At 39.6% G+C, this 20,142-nt stretch overlaps 1 protein-coding gene across 1 annotated transcript; it reads left to right on the forward strand.

The window, feature by feature from the left end:
• The first annotated feature begins 6,152 nt into the window (after positions 1-6,152).
• LOC138962666 (CUE domain-containing protein 2-A-like) lies at positions 6,153-17,325 on the forward strand. The gene is made up of 8 exons (XM_070334572.1): positions 6,153-6,183; positions 7,742-7,839; positions 8,616-8,756; positions 9,365-9,426; positions 10,410-10,771; positions 13,732-13,796; positions 15,774-15,834; positions 16,437-17,325. The coding sequence occupies exons 2-8, from the start codon at positions 7,757-7,759 to the stop codon at positions 16,581-16,583; spliced, it is 921 nt and encodes a 306-aa protein (XP_070190673.1). The 5' UTR covers positions 6,153-6,183; positions 7,742-7,756; the 3' UTR covers positions 16,584-17,325.
• The last annotated feature ends 2,817 nt before the right edge of the window (positions 17,326-20,142 follow it).

Here is a 20,142-nt window from a genome sequence, read left to right on the forward strand (position 1 = left end):
ATATCTGAAAACAAAAGTAAGTCTTGCGAAGAGCATCCAAAACTTTTAGTCAATCGTTCGGCCTGAAACTAAAAGATCAACACTACTACTGAAAAGTTGGGAACAGTTATTAACAAGACTAGCAATGGTTTGGCTAGCGGAAACCCGAAGACCGAGACAGCTTAGCTTCTTTGGTGGACGTCATCCTTCTGGAGGTGTGTGTTTGGTTAAATGGGCTAACTAAAAACAAAAGCAAGTCTTGTGAAGAGATATCAAACAATTTAGTCAATCCGGCGTAGGCCTGAAACTGAAATAACAACACTAAATTTACTGATCTCGGGGAGAGTTATTAACAAGACATGTAATAGTTTGGCTAGCCGAAACCTGAAGACCTAGACAGCTTGGCTTCTTTGGTAGACGTCATCCTTCTGGTAACGCACTTGCGCTCGGAAGCGAGAGGTTGCGAGTTCGACCCTGGGTCAGGGCGTTAGGCCTAAAAAAAAAATGGGTGTGGTTACGGTAACCCGACCTACACTATTTTTAGGGGCCGATCCTATAACTTTTTATTACATTTGTCCAAAAAACAAAAAAAATGTCCACCAAAATACCCGTGTGACTTGGAATAATAGGCCGTGAAAAGTAGGATATGCGCCGAAATGGCTGCGATCTGCTGGCCGATGTGAATGCGTGATGTATTGTGTAAAAAAATTCCATCTCACACGGCATAAATAAATCCCTGCGCCTTGAATATGTGCGCGATATAAATTGCATAAAATAAAAATTTAAAAAAATTAAAATAAATCCCTGCGCTTAGAACTGTACCCACGGAATACGCGCGATATAAGCCTCATATTGATTGATATTGATTGATTGAGGTGTGTTCTTAGTTAATGGGCTAACAAAAAACAAAAGCAAGTCTTGTGAAGAGATATCAAACCGTCATTTAGTCAATCCGGCGTCGGCCTGAAACTGAAATAACAACACTAAATTTACTGATCTCGGGGAGAGTTATTAACAAGATATGAAATAGTTTGGCCCGCTGGCCGAAACCTGAAGACCTGGACAGCCTGGCTTCTTGGCTGGACGGCATGCTTCTGGAGGTTTATTTTTGGTTAATAGGCTAACTAAAAACAAAAGCAAATCTTGTGAAGAGATATCAAAACATTTAGATTATCCGTTTCGCCTTAAACTCAAAAATCAACACTAAATTTAGTCAACTCGGGGAGAGTTATAACCAAGACTAGTAATGATTTTGCTAGCCGAAATCCAAAGACCGAGACAGCTTGGCTTCTCGGCTGGAGGTCATCCTTCTGGAGGTGTGTTTTTGATGAAAAGCCTACCTTAAAAACAAAAGCAAATCTTGTGAAGAGATATCAAAACATGTAGCTAATCTGTTCGGCCTGACTGCTACTGGTGTATATGCCTTGCCGTGGCGTAGCAGCTTGTGTGCCCTAATGATCCAAAGAGCTATGCCGGCCGGAGCTTTCATAGTGCTCCTGGCAGGTGTAACCACGCCGGACAGGTCTGAGGTGAATGGGGCCAGACTAAGTATACACCCTGGCCCTCCAGGTTGGGGGTTGTGCGAAGGGCTAACAACTCATCCATGGAAAAAAAGTACTCGTTACAGAAACGTCAACAAGAGATACAAGGAAGTTCGGCCTGAAACTCAAAAATCAACACAAAAGACTCGGGAAGAGTTATTTACAAGACTAGTAATAGTTTGGCTAGCCGAGACCCGAGGACCGAGACGGGTCGCGCCTGGCTCCGCGAAGCATAGGAACGTAGAACTTATTTTCATTTTGGGGGAGCATATTTTCATGAGTAAACATGACATACCTATTCATTTTTGGATTAAAAATTTTTTTAATAATAATGTAATTGTATTTGATCTGTTATCAAAATTTCAATTAGAATTAGAATTTTTAAATCTTCTTCTTCTTCTTCTTCTTCATTCATGGGCTGAAACTCCCACGTTCACTCATGTTTTAGCACAAGTGGATTTTTACGTGTATGACCGTTTTTACCCCGCCATTCAAGAATTTTTAAATGAATACCCAATTATACGAGAATTAATAAAACGTATGCAATGAAAATAAACGCAAAGAAATTAGAATGAACAAAACTTATTTTTTTTAGAGACCAGCGAGTTAGGTTGTTTGTTTGTTTGTTTGCTTAACGCCCAGCCGACCACGAAGGGCCATGTCAGGGCGGTAGACCAGCGAGTGGTGAAGTTTGTAATACATGTAGCTTGAAAGAGAGAAGAACAAAACCATAAATCGAACGAAGCATGAACAGGTGTGGGGGTTTCTAAAACAGGCCAACCCGAATCTTTTTTCCAATGAATGAATGAATAAATGAACTAATCAATCAATCAATCAATCAAATCAATCAATAAGTGTAACCATATCTTTTTTTTTAAAGTCAGATTTGGTCTTTTCACAGCCATACCTTGACACCAAAATGAAAATGAGAAGAAACAGTCCTTAACAGGTGGAAGACTTCGGCGAACTTGAACGGCAGCCTTATAGTCTCAACGCACAGTTCTTCTGCAGATTTCTTGTTGCTTCGGTCATATGCAGACAAAGTCTACACACATGTTTATTCTAGTTGTAACTTATGAAACACTTCCCAGTAGTCGCGAAGATCAGACTGGTATCACTGGGTTCAAACAAGACACTAGATATGTCGCATCATTCCAAACAATTATGATATCATACACCGCACATCAGCAGGGGGAGGGGTCATGATTATTGGGGGAGGGGTGGGGGGGGGGGGGGCGGGCAAACTCAGTGACCGTGCGATTACTGAGCGGCCTTAACTTGACACGGGCCTAGGGGGTTCTGAGGGGTGCAGTGAAGAGGGGGGGGGGGGGGAAGGGGGAGCGCGTTGGATGATTTTATGCGGGAGCCCCAACAAGTCGCAGCAGGACAGACAGCATTCCAGCTGAGTTATAAAAAGGTCATTACCTAATTTATGACATCCATAATTCACGTGCGTCCCTAGTCGTTCGACCTAGAATCGGTTGGATTGTCTGCTTGAAAAAAAAGAAGAAAAAAATATGTGTGCTATGTGCGTCACTGAACTAGCAGTAGTAGTAGTAGTAGTAGTATATAGGGGCGGCTATATTTGTTAGCCGAAGGCCGCGAGGCCTTATTGGTGCCCCTTCTTTGTCAGATACTTTGCATGCCCTAAATCCCTATTCTTTCAATGCTTTCAATCAAAGTCGTAAAAAAGGTTAAGAAATTTTGGAGAATTGTCCAAGAAGTTTTTGAAGGCGTCTACTGTGGGTGCGAATTTTATGTTAGCGGGTAGTGCATTCCAATTGTTAGCAACTCTTTGAGAAAACGAAAACTTGCGCTTGTTAGTCTTACAGTGTTGAACAAAGATTTTTCCCTGGCTGTTTCTGGTGTTGTCTGTCTGCTTGAATGTGAATATTTTGTGCATGTCAATATCATCCACCCCATTTATAATTCTATATGTTTGTATTAGGTCACCCCTTGTCCTCCTTCCCTTCAGAGAGTGGAGGTCTAGGTATTTGAGTCTGTCCGCGTAAGACTTATCCCGGCACTCCTTTAGAATTTTAGTTGCTCGACGCTGCACCCTCTCAATTGTCTGAGACTGTCTCTTGAGGAATGGGCTCCACACCACATTTGCATATTCCACCAGTGGTCTCACAAAGGCTTTGTATAGCTTTAAGAAGGTGTCCTTGTCAAGAAATGAGAACGTTCGTTTGATAATGCCAATCCTCTGATTAGCTTTTGACACAACTCCTCGAATATGCGGGTCGAATGACAATTTGCTGTCGAAAACAACACCGATGTCCTTTTCCTCATCACATTCATTTATTTTTTCAATAGCATCATTGACAGTCATCACGTAGTCATATTTGGGATTCTTTTTACCAGAATGCAGAACATTGCACTTTGAAACATTAAAAAATAATTTCCATTTATTTGTCCAATCCTGAAGTAAGTGTATGTCTTTTTGCATGACTGAACTGTTTGTTGCTTTATTGTACAGCTTTGTATCATCCGCAAATATCTTCACTATACCACTAACCACATCTGGTAAGTCATTTATAAACACTGTAAATAGAACCGGCCCCAAAACGCTGCCCTGTGGAATTCCGCTGAGAACTGCTGCTTGGTTCGACGTTGCCTGTCCAACTCGTACCCTCTGGGACCGGCCACTCAGGAATGACCGAATCCAGGAAAGGACGCTGGAACTAAGCCCATACGAAGCAAGCTTTATGAGTAATCTCTCATGCGGCACAGTATCGAAAGCCTTCTTAAAGTCACAGTAAATAATATCTATGGCTTCACCTTCATCAACAAATTTTGTGAGGTCTTCCATGACCTCTATGAGTTGAGTGACACAAGAACGTCTTTTTCTAAAACCATGCTGACAGTCAGCATATAAATTATTGTCTGTGAGGTAAGACACTATAGAATCCCGAACAAGAGACTCCAATACCTTGCATGTTACACAGGTTAAGCTTACTGGTCTGTAGTTACCTGGTTCTGACTTAGTACCCTTTTTGAAAATAGCGGTTACCTCCGCTGTTTTCCAATCACCTGGTATATTTCCAGATTCCAAAGATTTGTTGAACAGCAAGCATAATGGGATAGATAGTTCATCACACAACTCCTTAAGTACCTTTGATGGGATTAGATCAGGCCCTTGGGCTTTATTTTCATCCAACTCTTTCAGTTTCTTTTTAACTGCTAAGGGTGTCACTCTCATCTCAGATAAGGATGCCCCATCTGAATAGCAGCCTTCCGTCATAGTCGGGATGTCTGACACGTCCTCGCGTGTAAAAACGCTAGAAAAATACTCATTTAAGGTTTCTGCCTTACCCATATCGTCAACCACAAAGGAACCATCCACCTTTTTCAAAGTGCTTATACCTGTAGAAGTCTTCATTCTCTCCTGGACGTACTTCCAAAACATCTTAGGGTTTATCTTCCCTTCTTTTGCAATCTGTTTTTCGTATTCCTTACGGGATTTTTTCAGGTCTTTTGTACAAGTATTTCTTATCTTAATGTATCTTAGGTAGTCATGTCCGGACTTTGAACATAAATATCTCTTATAAGCGCTATGCTTTTTCTTTATCTGCCTCATGGCTTTATTATCCAACCACTTAGGTTTCATATTTTTTTTATGTGTTTTCTTTACCTTAGGAATACACTTTTCCATACCATCATGTAGCACGGTCTTTATGCAGCTCCAGGCCTCCTCCACGTCGAGTTCGGCTAGATTTGACCAGTCATGCTCCTTAACTATTCTTCTAAACTTACTGTAGTCACCTTTCTTAAGGTTATAGTTATATTTCGCCTCCTGATTTTCTTTTTGTTGCGCAATGTACAACTGAAAACTTAAAACATCATGGTCACTCTTGGCCACAGGGTCAAGGTGATCAACATCAGAAATTAAATTTTGTTCATTAACTAGAACCCAATCGTCCAGGGTCGGCCTCTGGCCTACTCTCCGTCTGGTAGGTTCCTGAACCTTCTGAATCAAGAAAGAGTCAAGAATATGCTCTATTATGTTGTTGTTCTTTTCACCTGTCCACACCCCATCCCAACGAACACCTGGGAAATTAAAATCACCCATAATACATACTTTGTCGTACTGTGCCACTTCATTTGACTTCATCATTTGGAATAGTTTGTTATCATTCTCCTCAGAGCTGGTGTTAGGACTACGATAAATACAGCCCAACAGAACACTTTCCTTGTTTGCACTGTTAAAGGTGCAAAAAAAACGTTCCTCAAAGTTACTTACGTTAACATCATCGCACTCTCGTGCGTTCAACTTACTATCCACATACAAGGCTACTCCTCTTTTGTGATTCTTGTTCATAAACATGTCATAGTTGGGAATTGTAAACTCTCCCTCATTAAAAGTCTGTGAATTGTTTGCCTTAATTTCTGTGAGTGCGATAATCTTTGGCTTAATTTGGTCAATGCGAGTCATAAACTCATCCTTCTTGTTCAAAAAACCATCAACATTTGAGTAAGGCCAAAAAAAGAAGAAGTTTGTTTCGGACGAACACGGTGAGCACTCAGCAGCTTCCCGTAAGCGCTGTTGATATCCGCTGAGCGACCGAGAAACCCGTCGTGGATTTCAAATGTCGTCAAGAGTGAAGTCCCCTAGTTATCCCATTGTTTACTTCCGGTGCTGGAAAACCTCAGAAGCATTTGGGTAAAACAAACTTTAAGAATTCCTGTCTTGTGCGCTTTAAGAGTACTCAGTAATCTGTGGTGATATATGCACGCTTTTATAATTCCTGAAACGATGCATGCACTGATGTATTGCTTTGTTAGAACAGGAGGATGCATGATTTATTTATGCATTGGACACCGGGGTTGGTGCGCTGAAGAAGTGCTAAAAGTAAAATTGAACCGATTTGAAGCCGTAGTCAGACCTGCCAACTGTTACGCTTTCAGCGTTGCATGCTGCGTGACAAATTGCTACGCTGCTACGCACAAACAAATCATCACAAGCTTGCAACATTTTGCTCTTTCTTGTGAGTCCTGGTACTCATTTAATTCTGATTCTCAGTCCGTGTAGCGCTCAGAAGTTGAGTCATGAAACATTGGTCATACTGAAAAGTGAAATTGAAAAGTGGCACTGCAGACACTCTCTGTTGTCTTTTTCGTTCCTTTTTTTTAAATAAACTTCTTTTTTTAAGTATAATTGTTGTGCAAAATATCCGAAATTTTGATGTGTGAATAATTTGTTTAGACAATGCTGCACTAAAAGTAGTAAAACACCATTTGCTATGCTGAAGAACAAAATATATAGCTACACTTGAGGTTTCATAATGGTTGGCAGGTCTGCATAGTATACCTATCTACCTTTGCCCCTTTTTTCTTCCTTTCGTGTTCTTTTTTGTGTGTGTGGATGCCACACACGCTGACTGAGGCCTTCAGTCCCCTTTTTGTGTCTAATTTTATAAATACCCACATAACATATTCTCTTATCTCTGGTATTGGTAATGTTGAACTTTCGCGTTGTAAATAGACCTTTTCGGTATCTGACTTCTGAGCAGCTCTCGCAAGACATGCTCTTTGTTATGCTTTGAAACTGAAAGCAGCAAAAACTTCTAACATCGGCCTTCGCAGCTCTTGCAAGATAGCCGTACCACATGTTTTGCTATGCTTTGAAGTATGCAAGAGCTTTCGAGAGCTTGTAATACTGATAGGGTCTATTCATTGCTCACAATCCAGTGGCATTTTGGACTTATTTTTTTATATAACTAAGTCACTTATATCAAAGCAAAGAATTGGCAGCCACCGTCCTGAAGTTTTAAAGGCCATGAAATCAAACGCAGAAGAAAAGCAAAGAACAATTCTTGTGAAAATAATTGACGGATTGAGCCCCAAAATTAGGCACAATTAATTAATTCGGTCATTTGATCAAGGAAAATAGCTGCCATGGTTGTCTCCCTTTGCATTCGTCTCGCATACTTGTAAGATCGGCATAGCTGTCTTCCTGTCAGGTTGTGCTGACGTTTTTCTTCTAAACCCCATGTAAATGAAATGAATGATAACTAAAATGACTGTTAATACTTACAAAACCAAAGCAAAATCAGAAGCTTAGATTGCTGAATTTACAATGCTAAAGTTCAGCATAACCCATTCTCCCCACAAGCAGAAGAAGGAGATAAATCATTTCACATTCATATTCTTGATAGATTTATACTCCATGCAATAGTGTGCCATGTACTGCAACTCGTTGGTTTATTTTGCTGCTGCAGGTTAATATTTTACGAATGGAGCTGAATCACAAGGAAGAACTTGTCAGAAAAGCGCTGGAAAATCTTCTTACCCAACATTCTCTCACAGAAGCTATCAGGTAACTGTATAATTTTTGTTAAAACATAAATCCAGAGTTTTCTATTTTGATTGTTTGATTTTGTTTGTTCGTTCATGGGCTGAAACTCCCACGGCTTTTACGTGTATGACCGTTTTTACCCCGCCATTTAGGCAGCCATACGCCGCTTTCGGAGGAAGCATGCTGGATATTTTCGTGATTCTATAACCCACCGAACTCTGACATGGATTACAGGATCTTTTTCGTACGCACTTGGTCTTGTGCTTGCGTGTACACACGGGGGTGTTCGGACACCGAGGAGAGTCTGCACACAAAGTTGACTCTGAGAAATAAATCTCTCGCCGAACGTGGGGACGAACTCACGCTGACAGCGGCCAACTGGATACAAATCCAGCGCGCTACCGACTGAGCTACATCCCCGCCCTGCTGATTGTTTGATAGTTTGTTGTACTGTTTCAGTCCTTTTGTAATTTAGTTACTTACCAAAATTATGATTTTCACCAACATCTCATTCAGTCAGTCATGCAGTATAATAATATTCTATTTTATTTTTAATTACATGTATTAAGATAATTAATAAGACAGTGAGAATCTCAATGTTGTGACTCTTATGGTAAGCCTGGGCGTGTAGGTTAAAGAATTAAAATAAAAAGCACACTTTGAAGTCTATTGTACCTTAATAATAATATAGACAAGAAATAATAGCACAGTGCTACGTATAATGAAATTAGAATGGCTGTGTAGAATTGTATTTGATCTCAACAATGTAATAATTTATTGTTCAATTCTGTTTGCAGTGCCATTGACGAGATAGTGTTGAACTATGTGTTGGGAGTTCTAGAGTGTCTGGACTGTGAAGATGTCAGCCAAGAGGAGGATGTGGAACCTTTTGCAGAGACTATGGAGGCATATCTTCCTGGATTTGTAGTCGTTGCCATGTAAGCTTTACGTAAACCAGGCATGATATTTTTTGCCAATTTGCACATTTCGGTTGTTTCAAATCTTCAGAGGTCATTCTCAAAGATCACCAGATTGCACTATGTTGTATCTTCTGTTGAGGGGGGGTTGGTTGTTGCTTGAGGGATGGAGGAGAGTAGTGCATCAGCTTTAGTTGTCTATCTGTTTAACTGTTGATGAGTCACAGATGGAAGATGTGCAGTCATTTACTACACTCTTATGCAGCAGCACAAAGCCACACTCACAGTGGCATGTGTGAATGCCAACAAACTTGAATGAGTATACACATACACACTCACTACATCTATACTAAGGCATAGCACCACAAATGCTGAAATGATAAACAACTCCTGCACACTCAATGGAACCACCCTTCTACGACACCCCCCCCCATTTAAAAACTCCCCCTTTCAATTAATACCTTGCTTTTTCAGACTTTCTGTTCAAAACTTCTGTAAATTTGCCTCCATTTTAAAACTTAGACCTGAATTTCTTAGATTTTTTGGATTTTTTTTTTGGGGGGGATGTATTATTTCACTGTATTATTATCATTATTATTATTATAGTTGTGTTTGATTTGCCTCCCCAGGACTGAAGTAGGCAACTGGATGATGAGTACACTCAAAGTCATATCACAGCATCAGGATTCAGGTGAGAGTGTAGAGAGAACTTGGTAGCTTCCTTACTGTTTTTGTTGTTGTTGCTGATTCGAGTTTGTTTTGGTAAACTACTTCACTAAATGCTTTTTCCATTCTTTCAAATTTATTTTATATCATTTTTTTCTTGGTATGTGTTACTTTTCTTTCAAGTCACTTTCCGGCAATGACACCAAAATAGAGTTATGGATCCATGAAACAACAGGTGCATTTTAACTGTACTAGTTTTGCTCACTTAACCTTTGGGGAAATAAACAACAACAAAGTGTTTGAAAATGAAACTCAAAAGTAAGTGTAATTGGTAATTAGTATGGTAACCTTGATTTGTGAGGTGGAAATGTTAAGTTGATCACACTCAGCTTTCTGCAGACAATGTCTTTTATCATCATTTTGTTTCATATGGATGCTTGTTTATCCTTTGTTTTCCTTTCCGTTTGTTTACAGTTTTAACATCAACATAAATCCAAAAACAGAAAGACTGCTAATGTTCCAAAATTCAGAATCAAAAAACAAGAATGGTGGGTAATTGGAACGTTTATTATTTACAAAACAATATAATGATAAACGTTCTAATTACCTACCATTCTTTTTTTTTTTACATTTAGTCAAGTTTTGACTAATTGTTTAAACATAGTTTTATTCTTAACATCACCGGCACGGTTGGCCTAGTGGTAAGGCGTCCGCCCGATCGGGAGGTCGTGGGTTCGAACCTCGGCCGGGTCATACCTAAGACTTTAAAATTGGCAATCTAGTGGCTGCTCCGCCTGGCGTCTGGCATTATGGAGTTAGTGCTAGGACGGGTTGGTCCGGTGTCAGAATAATGTGACTGGGTGAGACATGAAGCCTGTGCTGCGACTTCTGTCTTGTGTGTGGCGCACGTTATATGTCAAAGCAGCACCGCCCTGATATGGCCCTTCGTGGTCGGCTGGGCGTTAAGCAAACAAACAAAATTCTTAACATCATGTTTTTTTGCTTCAGATGGCAAATTACCTTCACACACCCCAGAGCCAAGCTTTCTTCAGAACGGGTCAACACTTACCACCAAAACTTCTCAGAGTCACAACCGTCATTCCACACAGACCAGGTCACACCAGCGACGTCGCAGCTCTTCAGAAGACGACTCAGGAGCATGTGGGGACAAGCGAGTTGTGATAGTGCAGTGCGTTGATTCAGACAGCATTGCTGTGTTACGTGAACTGTGCCCTGCTGCCAGTGGTGTGGAGCTGCAGCATTGTCTGCACATGTCAGGAGGGGATGTGGAGGAGGCTGCATGTTTGCTGCTGTTCCGGCAGGAGTCTGGCACTGCCATCACTGTCAAAACGGAGTCACGGCCACGCAAGGTAAAAAAAGAAGTGAACCCATCATGTTGAAGGTGAACACCAGTTCCTTTGTAGATCATGTTTTTCATTTATGCATAAGGCCAAATGAATTAAAGTTGATAGGTCAGGTCCCCCCCCCCCCCTTTTTTTTTTTAAATTTTAGATTGAAGTTTTTTGGGTTTTTTATTTACAGAGGAGCATTTGTCTTTTTTTTTAAATCGTGCGAGCTGTGTCCCTTGTATGTCTGAGAAGAGTAACTTTCCTTGTAAAGTCTGCAACATCGAGTTTTCTCATGTTTATTTATTTACTTTTTTTTTTAAAGGGTCCAAAAAAAGTTATTTGCCATTTGGTCAGGAGGAAAAATATAGGTTCGGTTGGTTAATATGAAACATTGCTTTTTACATTTAGTCAAGTTTTGACTAAATGTTTTAACATAGAGGGGGAATCGAGACGAGGGTCGTGGTGTATGTGTGTCTGTGTGTGTGTGCGTGTGTGTGTGTAGGGCGATTCAGAGTAAACTACTGGACCGATCTTTATGAAATTTGACATGAGAGTTCCTGGGTATGATATCCCCGGACATTTTTTTCATTTTTTCAATAAATGTCTTTGATGACGTCATATCCGGCTTTTTGTAAAAGTTGAGGCGGCACTGTCACACCCTCATTTTTCAATCAAATTGATTGAAATTTTGGCCAAGCAATCTTCGACGAAGGCCGGACTTCGGTGTTGCATTTCAGCTTGGTGGCTTAAAAATTAATTAATGACTTTGGTCATTAAAAATCTGAAAATTGTAAAAAAAAAAAAAAATTTAAAACGATCCAAATTTACGTTCATCTTATTCTTCATCATTTTCTGATTCCAAAAACATATAAATATGTTATATTTGGATTAAAAACAAGCTCTGAAAATTAAAAATATAAAAATTATGATCAAATTTAAATTTTCCAAATCAATTTAAAAACACTTTCATCTTATTCCTTGTCAGTTCCTGATTCCAAAAACATATAGATATGATATGTTTGGATTAAAAACACGCTCAGAAAGTTAAAACGAAGAGAGGTACAGAAAAGCGTGCTATCCTTCTCAGCGCAACTACTACCCCGCTCTTCTTGTCAATTTCACTGCCTTTGCCACGAGCGGTGGACTGACGATGCTACGAGTATACGGTCTTGCTGAAAAATTGCATTGCGTTCAGTTTCATTCTGTGAGTTCGACAGCTTGACTAAATGTTGTATTTTCGCCTTACGCGACTTGTTTTTGTTGGCCTAAGCCATGAGTTTTGCTCTTGGAAAAACTTGCAGTTCTGTCAGTTTTAGCTAAATGTGTATATAGATAATTTGCACCTTTATTCAAGTTACATATTGGCGTGAACCTTTGCAACTTTGTTTTGCTGAACAGTAATGTTTTCTTAACATTGAAACCAGAAAATGAGCCTTGATTCTTGATGTGGTAACATATCATTAAGACAAATTCTACTCCCCAAATTTTTATTCTACCACAAAACTTACCTTTTTACATTTGGTGAATGTAAAAGTTGCGGCCGCATTGTGGTGATTCTAATTTTTTTAAGCAAATCGATTGAAACTTTGGTCCAACATTCTTAGACTTAGTCTGGGGTGTGGGATTTTGAAACTTTGGTCCAACATTCTTTGACTTAGTCTGGGGTGTGGGATTTTGAAACTTTGGTCCTTCTTCTTCTTCTTCAGCGTTCCAGAATTTTCTGGTTACGTGTGAGCTCGTTTGTCCATTTGGGTTCCCCACACTATACTCTGAGAGCATAGTCAGCTCACTCCGCTTTCGTTGAGTAGGCATGCCGGGTATTTTTGTGTTTCCATAACCCACCGAACTCTGACATGGATTACAGGATCTTTTCCGTGCGCACTTGGTCTTGTGCTTGCGTGTACACACGAAGGGGGTTAAGTCACGAGCAGGTCTGCACATAAGTTGACCTGGGAGATCGGAAAAATCTCCACTCTTAACCCACCAGGCGGCAGCGACCGGGATTCGAACTCACGACCTCCCGATTAGGAGGCCGACGTCTTACCACCACGCCCGTCCCGAAACTTTGGTCCAACATTCTTTGACTTAGTCTGGGGTGTGGGATTTCATTTCAACTCGGAAGCTTAGAAAGTAATCAATTAGTTTGTTAACTAAAATTGTCATCTAAATAATTTTCAGTTACAGATTTAATAATGATTGCAATGTATCCCTTATCTATCTCTGAACAAAAAAGAAATTTTGTTTTTACTCTAAAAATGTGTGCAGAATTAAAGAAAATCAGTTTATCCAAATTAGGTCGTATGCATGCATTCTTTGCCAATGACCAGCTCAACCTGTCTCAGTGTTACTGTTAACCAGGGTTTAGTACAGTGGAACCCCTCTTTTAAGACCCCCCAATTTAAGACTTCCTCCTTTTTAAGACCCATCTTTCTCAGATGTTCTGCTCAAAGCGTCTGTAAATTTACCTCCATTATAAGACTCCCTCCCTTGCAAGACCTGATTTTCTCAGAGTTGTTAAGGTTGTTTTGTTTGTTTGTTTGTTTGTTTTTTGCTTAACGCCCAGCCGACCACGAAGGGCCATATCAGGGCGGTGCTGCTTTGACATATAACGTGCGCCACACACAAGACAGAAGTCGCAGCACAGGCTTCATGTCTCACCCAGTCACATTATTCTGACACCGGACCAACCAGTCATAGCACTAACCCCATAATGCCAGACGCCAGGCGGAGCAGCCACTAGATTGCCAATTTTAAAATCTTAGGTATGACCCGGCCGGGGTTCCAACCCACGACCTCCCGATCACAGGGCGGACGCCTTACCACTAGGCCAACCGTGCCGGTTTTTGAGGTTGTAAAATGGGGATTCCACTGTAGACTCGAAGATAACTGATTCCAGATTTTCAGTGTTGATCTTTTAGTTTCATGTCGACAGATTGACTAAATCTTTTGATATCGCTTAACGCGGCTTATTGTGTTTACAGAAATACTCTGCCAATGGAAGCTGTCCACACAATGATGAGTCACTCAAAGATTCCATTTTAGCAAAGTAAGTTGTTAACACTATTGTGACTAGCACTGCCACGGCGTTTACGTCCTGCCTGCCCAAGCTTGCCACCAAGAAACTTCCCAAAAATCAGTAACTGTAAAGAAATCTGTCTAGCAAGCTTGAATTAAGTCCAATCACCACCAAATTTTGTGTACTAATTCAAAAATGGATGCCCAGTTCAGTCGTGCTCTTTATAAGTTTGTCACGCGATTTGTTTTAGCAAAGGGGGGTGAAAGGGGGGTGAAAGGGGGATAATTTGTGTTTTTTAACGTTTTTTTGTGTGTGTTTTATTTTCTACTGCTTTTTTTAAAAGTTATTTTTTAACAGAAAGTATTATAAATAATGTTATAACCAAACAAGGTGTAAAACCTATGAATTAGCTGAAATATTGTTAACATTGTACACAGAAATAAGGAGACAGTACAAAGAAAAAAACAAGCAAATCACGCATTCACTCACAGCATCCTGACTCAAATGAAACAAAACTGTAGATCTAACACTCACCAAATGATGTCTAGGTAATCCATATTGAATATAAGTCACATTTTCACAACAAAGTACCAACTGTACACCTATGAACAATTCCAAAAGGATTTGAAGGCTCCAGCCATCCATTGTTATCAGTGCTGCCACGCCCCCATAGCTCCTGCACGATTCCGAGATACATGTTCGTCTAGCAGTATCACCGCCAACCACGTGTAGTTTGCCGACTCGTACTAGCAACAACGGGACTGTTTCTTCCTCACTTTCACTGCTTGTATCGCTTTCGTGAGGCGAAAACGATACGTCCGAATCATGCTCTACGGGATCCTCTAGGTCCAACATCCGGAGAATCTCCTCCCGAGACAAGGCTCGCCTTTGATTCATTTTTTTTTCCTCAAAAACGCACACAAATCAGGCGGATTTGCAAATGGCAGAAGGGGACGCCAAGTGTATCAAGGGAAACAACTCAATTTATTTGCAAGCTTCAAAAACCGGGAAGCAATCACGAGTCGTGTACCCTCTATGGCTGGTACTGAAAAATGCGCTTCCCGTCCATGGGCGTGTCAGCGCTGGTACTGATTTATCAGTGTCCCGTCGCGAAAGTGTTAATATATATTTAGAATCTGAAATATTTCTCTTTGTCCAGTTGTAGCAACAACTGTTTATGACATCAACCTGTAACATACTGACATTGTAGAGGAGCATATTAGTGAACAGTACACACAAAACAAACTTAGAAAAAGTGGAGTTGAAACATGCACATTTCATGTGTATTGCAACCAAGCAAATGATAGGGCAGGGCAATACTGTAATCAATCAATCAATCAATATGAGGCTTATATCGCGCGTATTCCGTGGGTACAGTTCTAAGCGCAGGGATTTTTTTATTTTTTTATTTTATTTTATGCAATTTATATCGCGCACATATTCAAGGCGCAGGGATTTCTTTATGCCGTGTGAGATGGAATTTTTTGTACACAATACATCACGCATTCACATCGGCCAGCAGATCGCAGCCATTTCGGCGCATATCCTACTTTTCACGGCCTATTATTCCAAGTCACACGGGTATTTTGGTGGACCTTTTTTTATCTATGCCTATACAATTTTGCCAGGAAAGACCCTTTTGTCAATCGTGGGATCTTTAACGTGCACACCCCAATGTAGTGTACACGAAGGGACCTCGGTTTTTCGTCTCATCCGAAAGACTAGCACTTGAACCCACCACCTAGGTTAGGAAAGGGGGGAGAAAATTGCTAACGCCCTGACCCAGGGTCGAACTCGCAACCTCTCACTTCCGAGCGCAAGTGCGTTACCACTCGGCCACCCAGTCCAATGTGTTTTGTTGTCATTTTTTTAAAAAAATCATCTCTTTTTTGAAATGGCGTTTTCTTTTTTTAGTGTAACACATGCTTTGTACAAGAAGCAGAGAGCTCGAGACAATTGATTTTGTTTGTGCTGATCTCATTTAACTGCACTGATGTGATTTTGCAGGTACTCTTTTGTTGACACATCAGAAGACAAAACAGAACACAGACCAGAACTGTTCACAAAGGTAATGTCGTTTTTAACTATGATAGAGCAAAATACAATTCATTCATAACTGATGATGTTTCTGTGTCCTCTTCTTTGAGTGGTCTCCTGTAAATAACACAGTGGAACCTCCCTTTTACAACCTCAAAAAATCTAAGAATACCTGAGTTTCTTCTTAAAAAGGAAGGAGTCTTAAAATGGAGGTGAATTTGCAGACATTATGAACAGAAAATCTTTAAAAAATCCCGCTCTTAAAAAGGGGGAGGTTTCAAATTGGGGGGTCTTCAAAGGAGGGTTCCACTGTATATCATGAGACAGTTGAAATTGTGATTGACCCTCATATTAGTTATGTTTTGAAGTTTGCAATTTCAAGGTTTTGGGTTACTGTTGCTGTATTTACATTTTACTTTTATGGTTGGATTTTTATATTGATCCATATTGGCAGAGATCCTTTGGTTAAACTGAGAGTTTTTTCCTTGCCTTTTTTTCTCTCTCTGTTAGTGTGTTACCCGCTACATGCATTTTTGGCTTTTCACAGTGTTTTTGATTTTAACTTCACCTGTGTACAGTCATATTTTTTATATTGGTCATTCCTTTTCAATGAAGGTGAACTTATGATTGCAGGAGCAGAAAAAGTTGATCCGTTACCGAGAGGGACAGGTTGTGAGTACAAAGGGAGAGCGTTTCTCAGAGATCAAGAAGCAAGAAGCTGATGAAATGAAGAAAACTTACGTGAATCTCAAACCACAACGCAAGTACAGGTTCCACTGACTCTCACATAGATTGTCTTTGTCCTTTTAACAAAAAATGTTTTTAATCCGCAGACCTTTATGTTGTCTTCTTGGCTTAGATTCTTCGATTGCATAATACAAAAAATTATATGCCTTGCATTTCAGTATTGATGTTGTCTTTGACGCAGACAGTGACAAGACAAAATGTATCAGATTTATATTTTGTTTCGCTATTTTTGTGTTCTCCAAGTATTTTCTCCTTCAATGATAGGAATGATTTTAACTTTATGGTTTGTGACCTAACAAACATGATCTGCATTCCACTGTGAATTTTTATCAGCAGAGTCAGAAGGAACAACGACAGTTTTGTACGTGTCTTAAACTTTTTGAACTCATTTTGAGAATATGCATTTTCTTAACGTATTTTCTGTTCCCCTGCCAAAGAGTCTGTGTGTGTTTATCAATGTGGGTGTAAATTAAGTTAGCTTTGTTTTTATTTACCTCTTCTCATGATCAACGTCAGTAATGCACAAAAAAAGGATTCCAGTAAACTTGGCTGGAGTTTTTGGAATTCATTTTATCTTGATGTTAATACTAGGGCAGCAAGATTGCGTTTAGTTTTCAAGTGAAAGGAAGTCATATCTGATGTTTTGAAAAAGTGTGAATCAGAACACTTTCCTTCCTTTTAAGTTTTTACATTTAGTCAAGTTTTGACTAAATGTTTTAACGTAGAGGGGGAATCGAGACGAGGGTTGTGGTGTATGTGCGTGCGTGCGTGCGTGTGTGTGTGTGTGTGTGTCTGTCTGTGTGTGTGTGTGTGTCTGTCTGTCTGTGTGTGTGTGTAGAGCGATTCAGACTAAACTACTGGACCGATCTTTATGAAATTTGACATGAGAGTTCCTGGGTATAAAATCCCCAGACGTTTTTTTCATTTTTTTTATGTCTTTTATGACGTCATATCCGGCTTTTCGTGAAAGTTGAGGCGGCACTGTCACGCTCTCATTTTTCAACCAAATTGGTTGAAATTTTGGTCAAGTAATCTTCGATGAAGCCCGGACATCGGTATTGCATTTCAGCTTGGTGGCTTAAAAATTAATTAATGACTTTGGTCATTAAAAATCTGAAAATTGTAAAAAAATTATTTTTTTTATAAAACGATCCAAATTTACGTTCATCTTATTCCCCATCATTTTCTGATTCCAAAAACATATACATATGTTATATTTGGATTAAAAACAAGCTCTGAAAATTAAATATATAAAAATTATTATCAAATTTTTTTTTTTCGAAATCAATTTAAAAACACTTTCATCTTATTCCTTGTCGGTTCCTGATTCCAAAAACATATAGATATGATATGTTTGGATTAAAAACACGCTCAGAAAGTTAAAACGAAGAGAGGTACAGAAAAGCGTGCTATCCTTCTCAGCGCAACGAATACCCCGCTCTTCTTGTCAATTCCACTGGCACTGCCTTTGCCACGGGCGGTGGAGTGACGATGCTACGAGTATACGGTCTTGCTGCGTTGCGTTGCGTTCAGTTTCATTCTGTGAGTTCGACAACTACTTGACTAAATGTTGTATTTTCGCCTTACGCGACTTGTTATTTTCTTTTTTAGAGTGTGTTACAGAGTAACAGCGTCTTGTGTATACATGTATTGTACTTGAGCCCCTCTTTTTGAGCAAAAGCCAGATGGTGCTTTTTTCGTATTTGAATGAATATTATACATAAATTTAGCATTGTTTTACCCACTCTGAGGTTTTGCTTTCCAGGTGTCATGTTTATATTGACCAAGTTGTGAAAAACATCACAAGCTTTTGTTTTTTGGACCAAGTTGTGAAAAGCATCCAGGAAGGGGTTAGTGATCATAGAGATGATTACATGTTTTATTTTGTGTGCAGTTTGTTGTTAGGTCCCTGCACAGGTGTATGCACACGACATGTATTTGTATTGACACTGTTGCGTATTATGCTTCACAGCGAAGATAAACTCTCAGCAGACAACCTGTTCACATGTCAAGGTTGCATTTTCATCTTCTGATGGTGCTAAGCTCAGACTTCACTGCTAAAATACCTGTGGTTGATTTGCTACAACAAATGTAGAAGAAAAACAATGGTTAATGAAGATATGTCTTCTTTCTTCTTGTTGATCGCCTTTACACTTGGAGTCCAGCTCTGGATATGAAGCTGGTGGTAAGATTTGTGTCTAATACAAACCTGTTTATTGCCCATCCTCAGCAATGAGGTGCAATTGAGTAGTCAGAATTGATCAGAAGTGAACTGACACAGGACATAACTGATTTTTAGGTTTTTCACAAGAGCTGTTCTTCCTGTATACATGTAGCAGTTCATAACAAGATTCCTTCCAAAATTCAACAGTCTTAAAGAATCATTTTTTGCAGAATTTAACATTCATTTTGTTTTTGTTTTAAGCCAACGAGGCGGTAACGTATGTATGAGTAACGTATGTGTTGCCCTTTTCTTTGATTGGTGGTACCAAGTAGCATAGTGAAAATGAAACAACACATGGGTTTTTTCATAGAGCATATGTGTGCACATCCTGTGGTGAATTGCTCAGGTTCTGGTATACTTTGTGTAAAAGGTAAACAGCATATATATGCAAGATCGAAAAGAACAGAACAACATTATCTGACAACAAAGCTGGGTCTATGAATCAACAGTATGCTTGGATGTTCAGCGTGTTCAAGTACACACATTTATGAAATTGAAACCCAAATGCAAGTCTGTAAACGAATAGACTATGTTTGTAATACATCCATGTATACTTTTAAAGTTATGTTACATGTGTATTCTCAAAGTTTGCAACAAAGGTATCTTCCCCAAATTTGTGGACTAACATTTGCTTTTAGAACTTAATATGTTTGTCTTTCCTTTGTTAAATGGTTGAAATTGTTATCCATTGCAAAGTTTGCCCTTTATGTCAGTGATAAATGAGTAAGAATGTTGCATAACTTACACCATCCTAGCCAGGCGACAGTAATATTTATTGTTTTCAGGGATTCTATGCAAGATTGTAGCACTTATATGACTCAGAGGTACCAGCTACCTACTATTCCAAGTTGCCTGTGTACATAATGACAGTTAAAATTGATTGAACTGCATTGTTTGAAAAATAACTTAAGGCGACAACAATTGCACCCCATTGCTGAGAATGGGTGAAATAAGCTTCTCATTTCTGTTGGTTAAGCATGGTGTCGGAGGCATGTACTACTGTCCGGAACATGTTTACTGGGATCATTTTGTACTTTTCCAGTAATTGTGTAGGTCATGAGCACAGTGTTTAATTATTTTCATCAACAGATTCCAAGCACACATTAGCTGGAATGTCAGAAAACGACTTCATCATTTAACCTTGGGACAGAGTTTTTGTTAAGGTCTTTTTTGTGTGTTTGTTGTTTTTTGTTTGCCTCCTCTCTGTTTTCGCATTTTCTTGCATAATTGCCTTCAAGTCTATTTTGACTATCATTTGAAAACGCAATGCTAAGGCCTGTGTGCCTCCATCTATGTTCATCAGAATAAGGTTTTATTTTCAGTTTTGTACATGACCATTCCAGTATTGTGTGAATCTGGATTATGTGT

Source organism: Littorina saxatilis, linkage group LG3 (genome assembly GCF_037325665.1).
Source record: "Littorina saxatilis isolate snail1 linkage group LG3, US_GU_Lsax_2.0, whole genome shotgun sequence".
NCBI classification, from domain to species: domain Eukaryota; kingdom Metazoa; phylum Mollusca; class Gastropoda; order Littorinimorpha; family Littorinidae; genus Littorina; species Littorina saxatilis.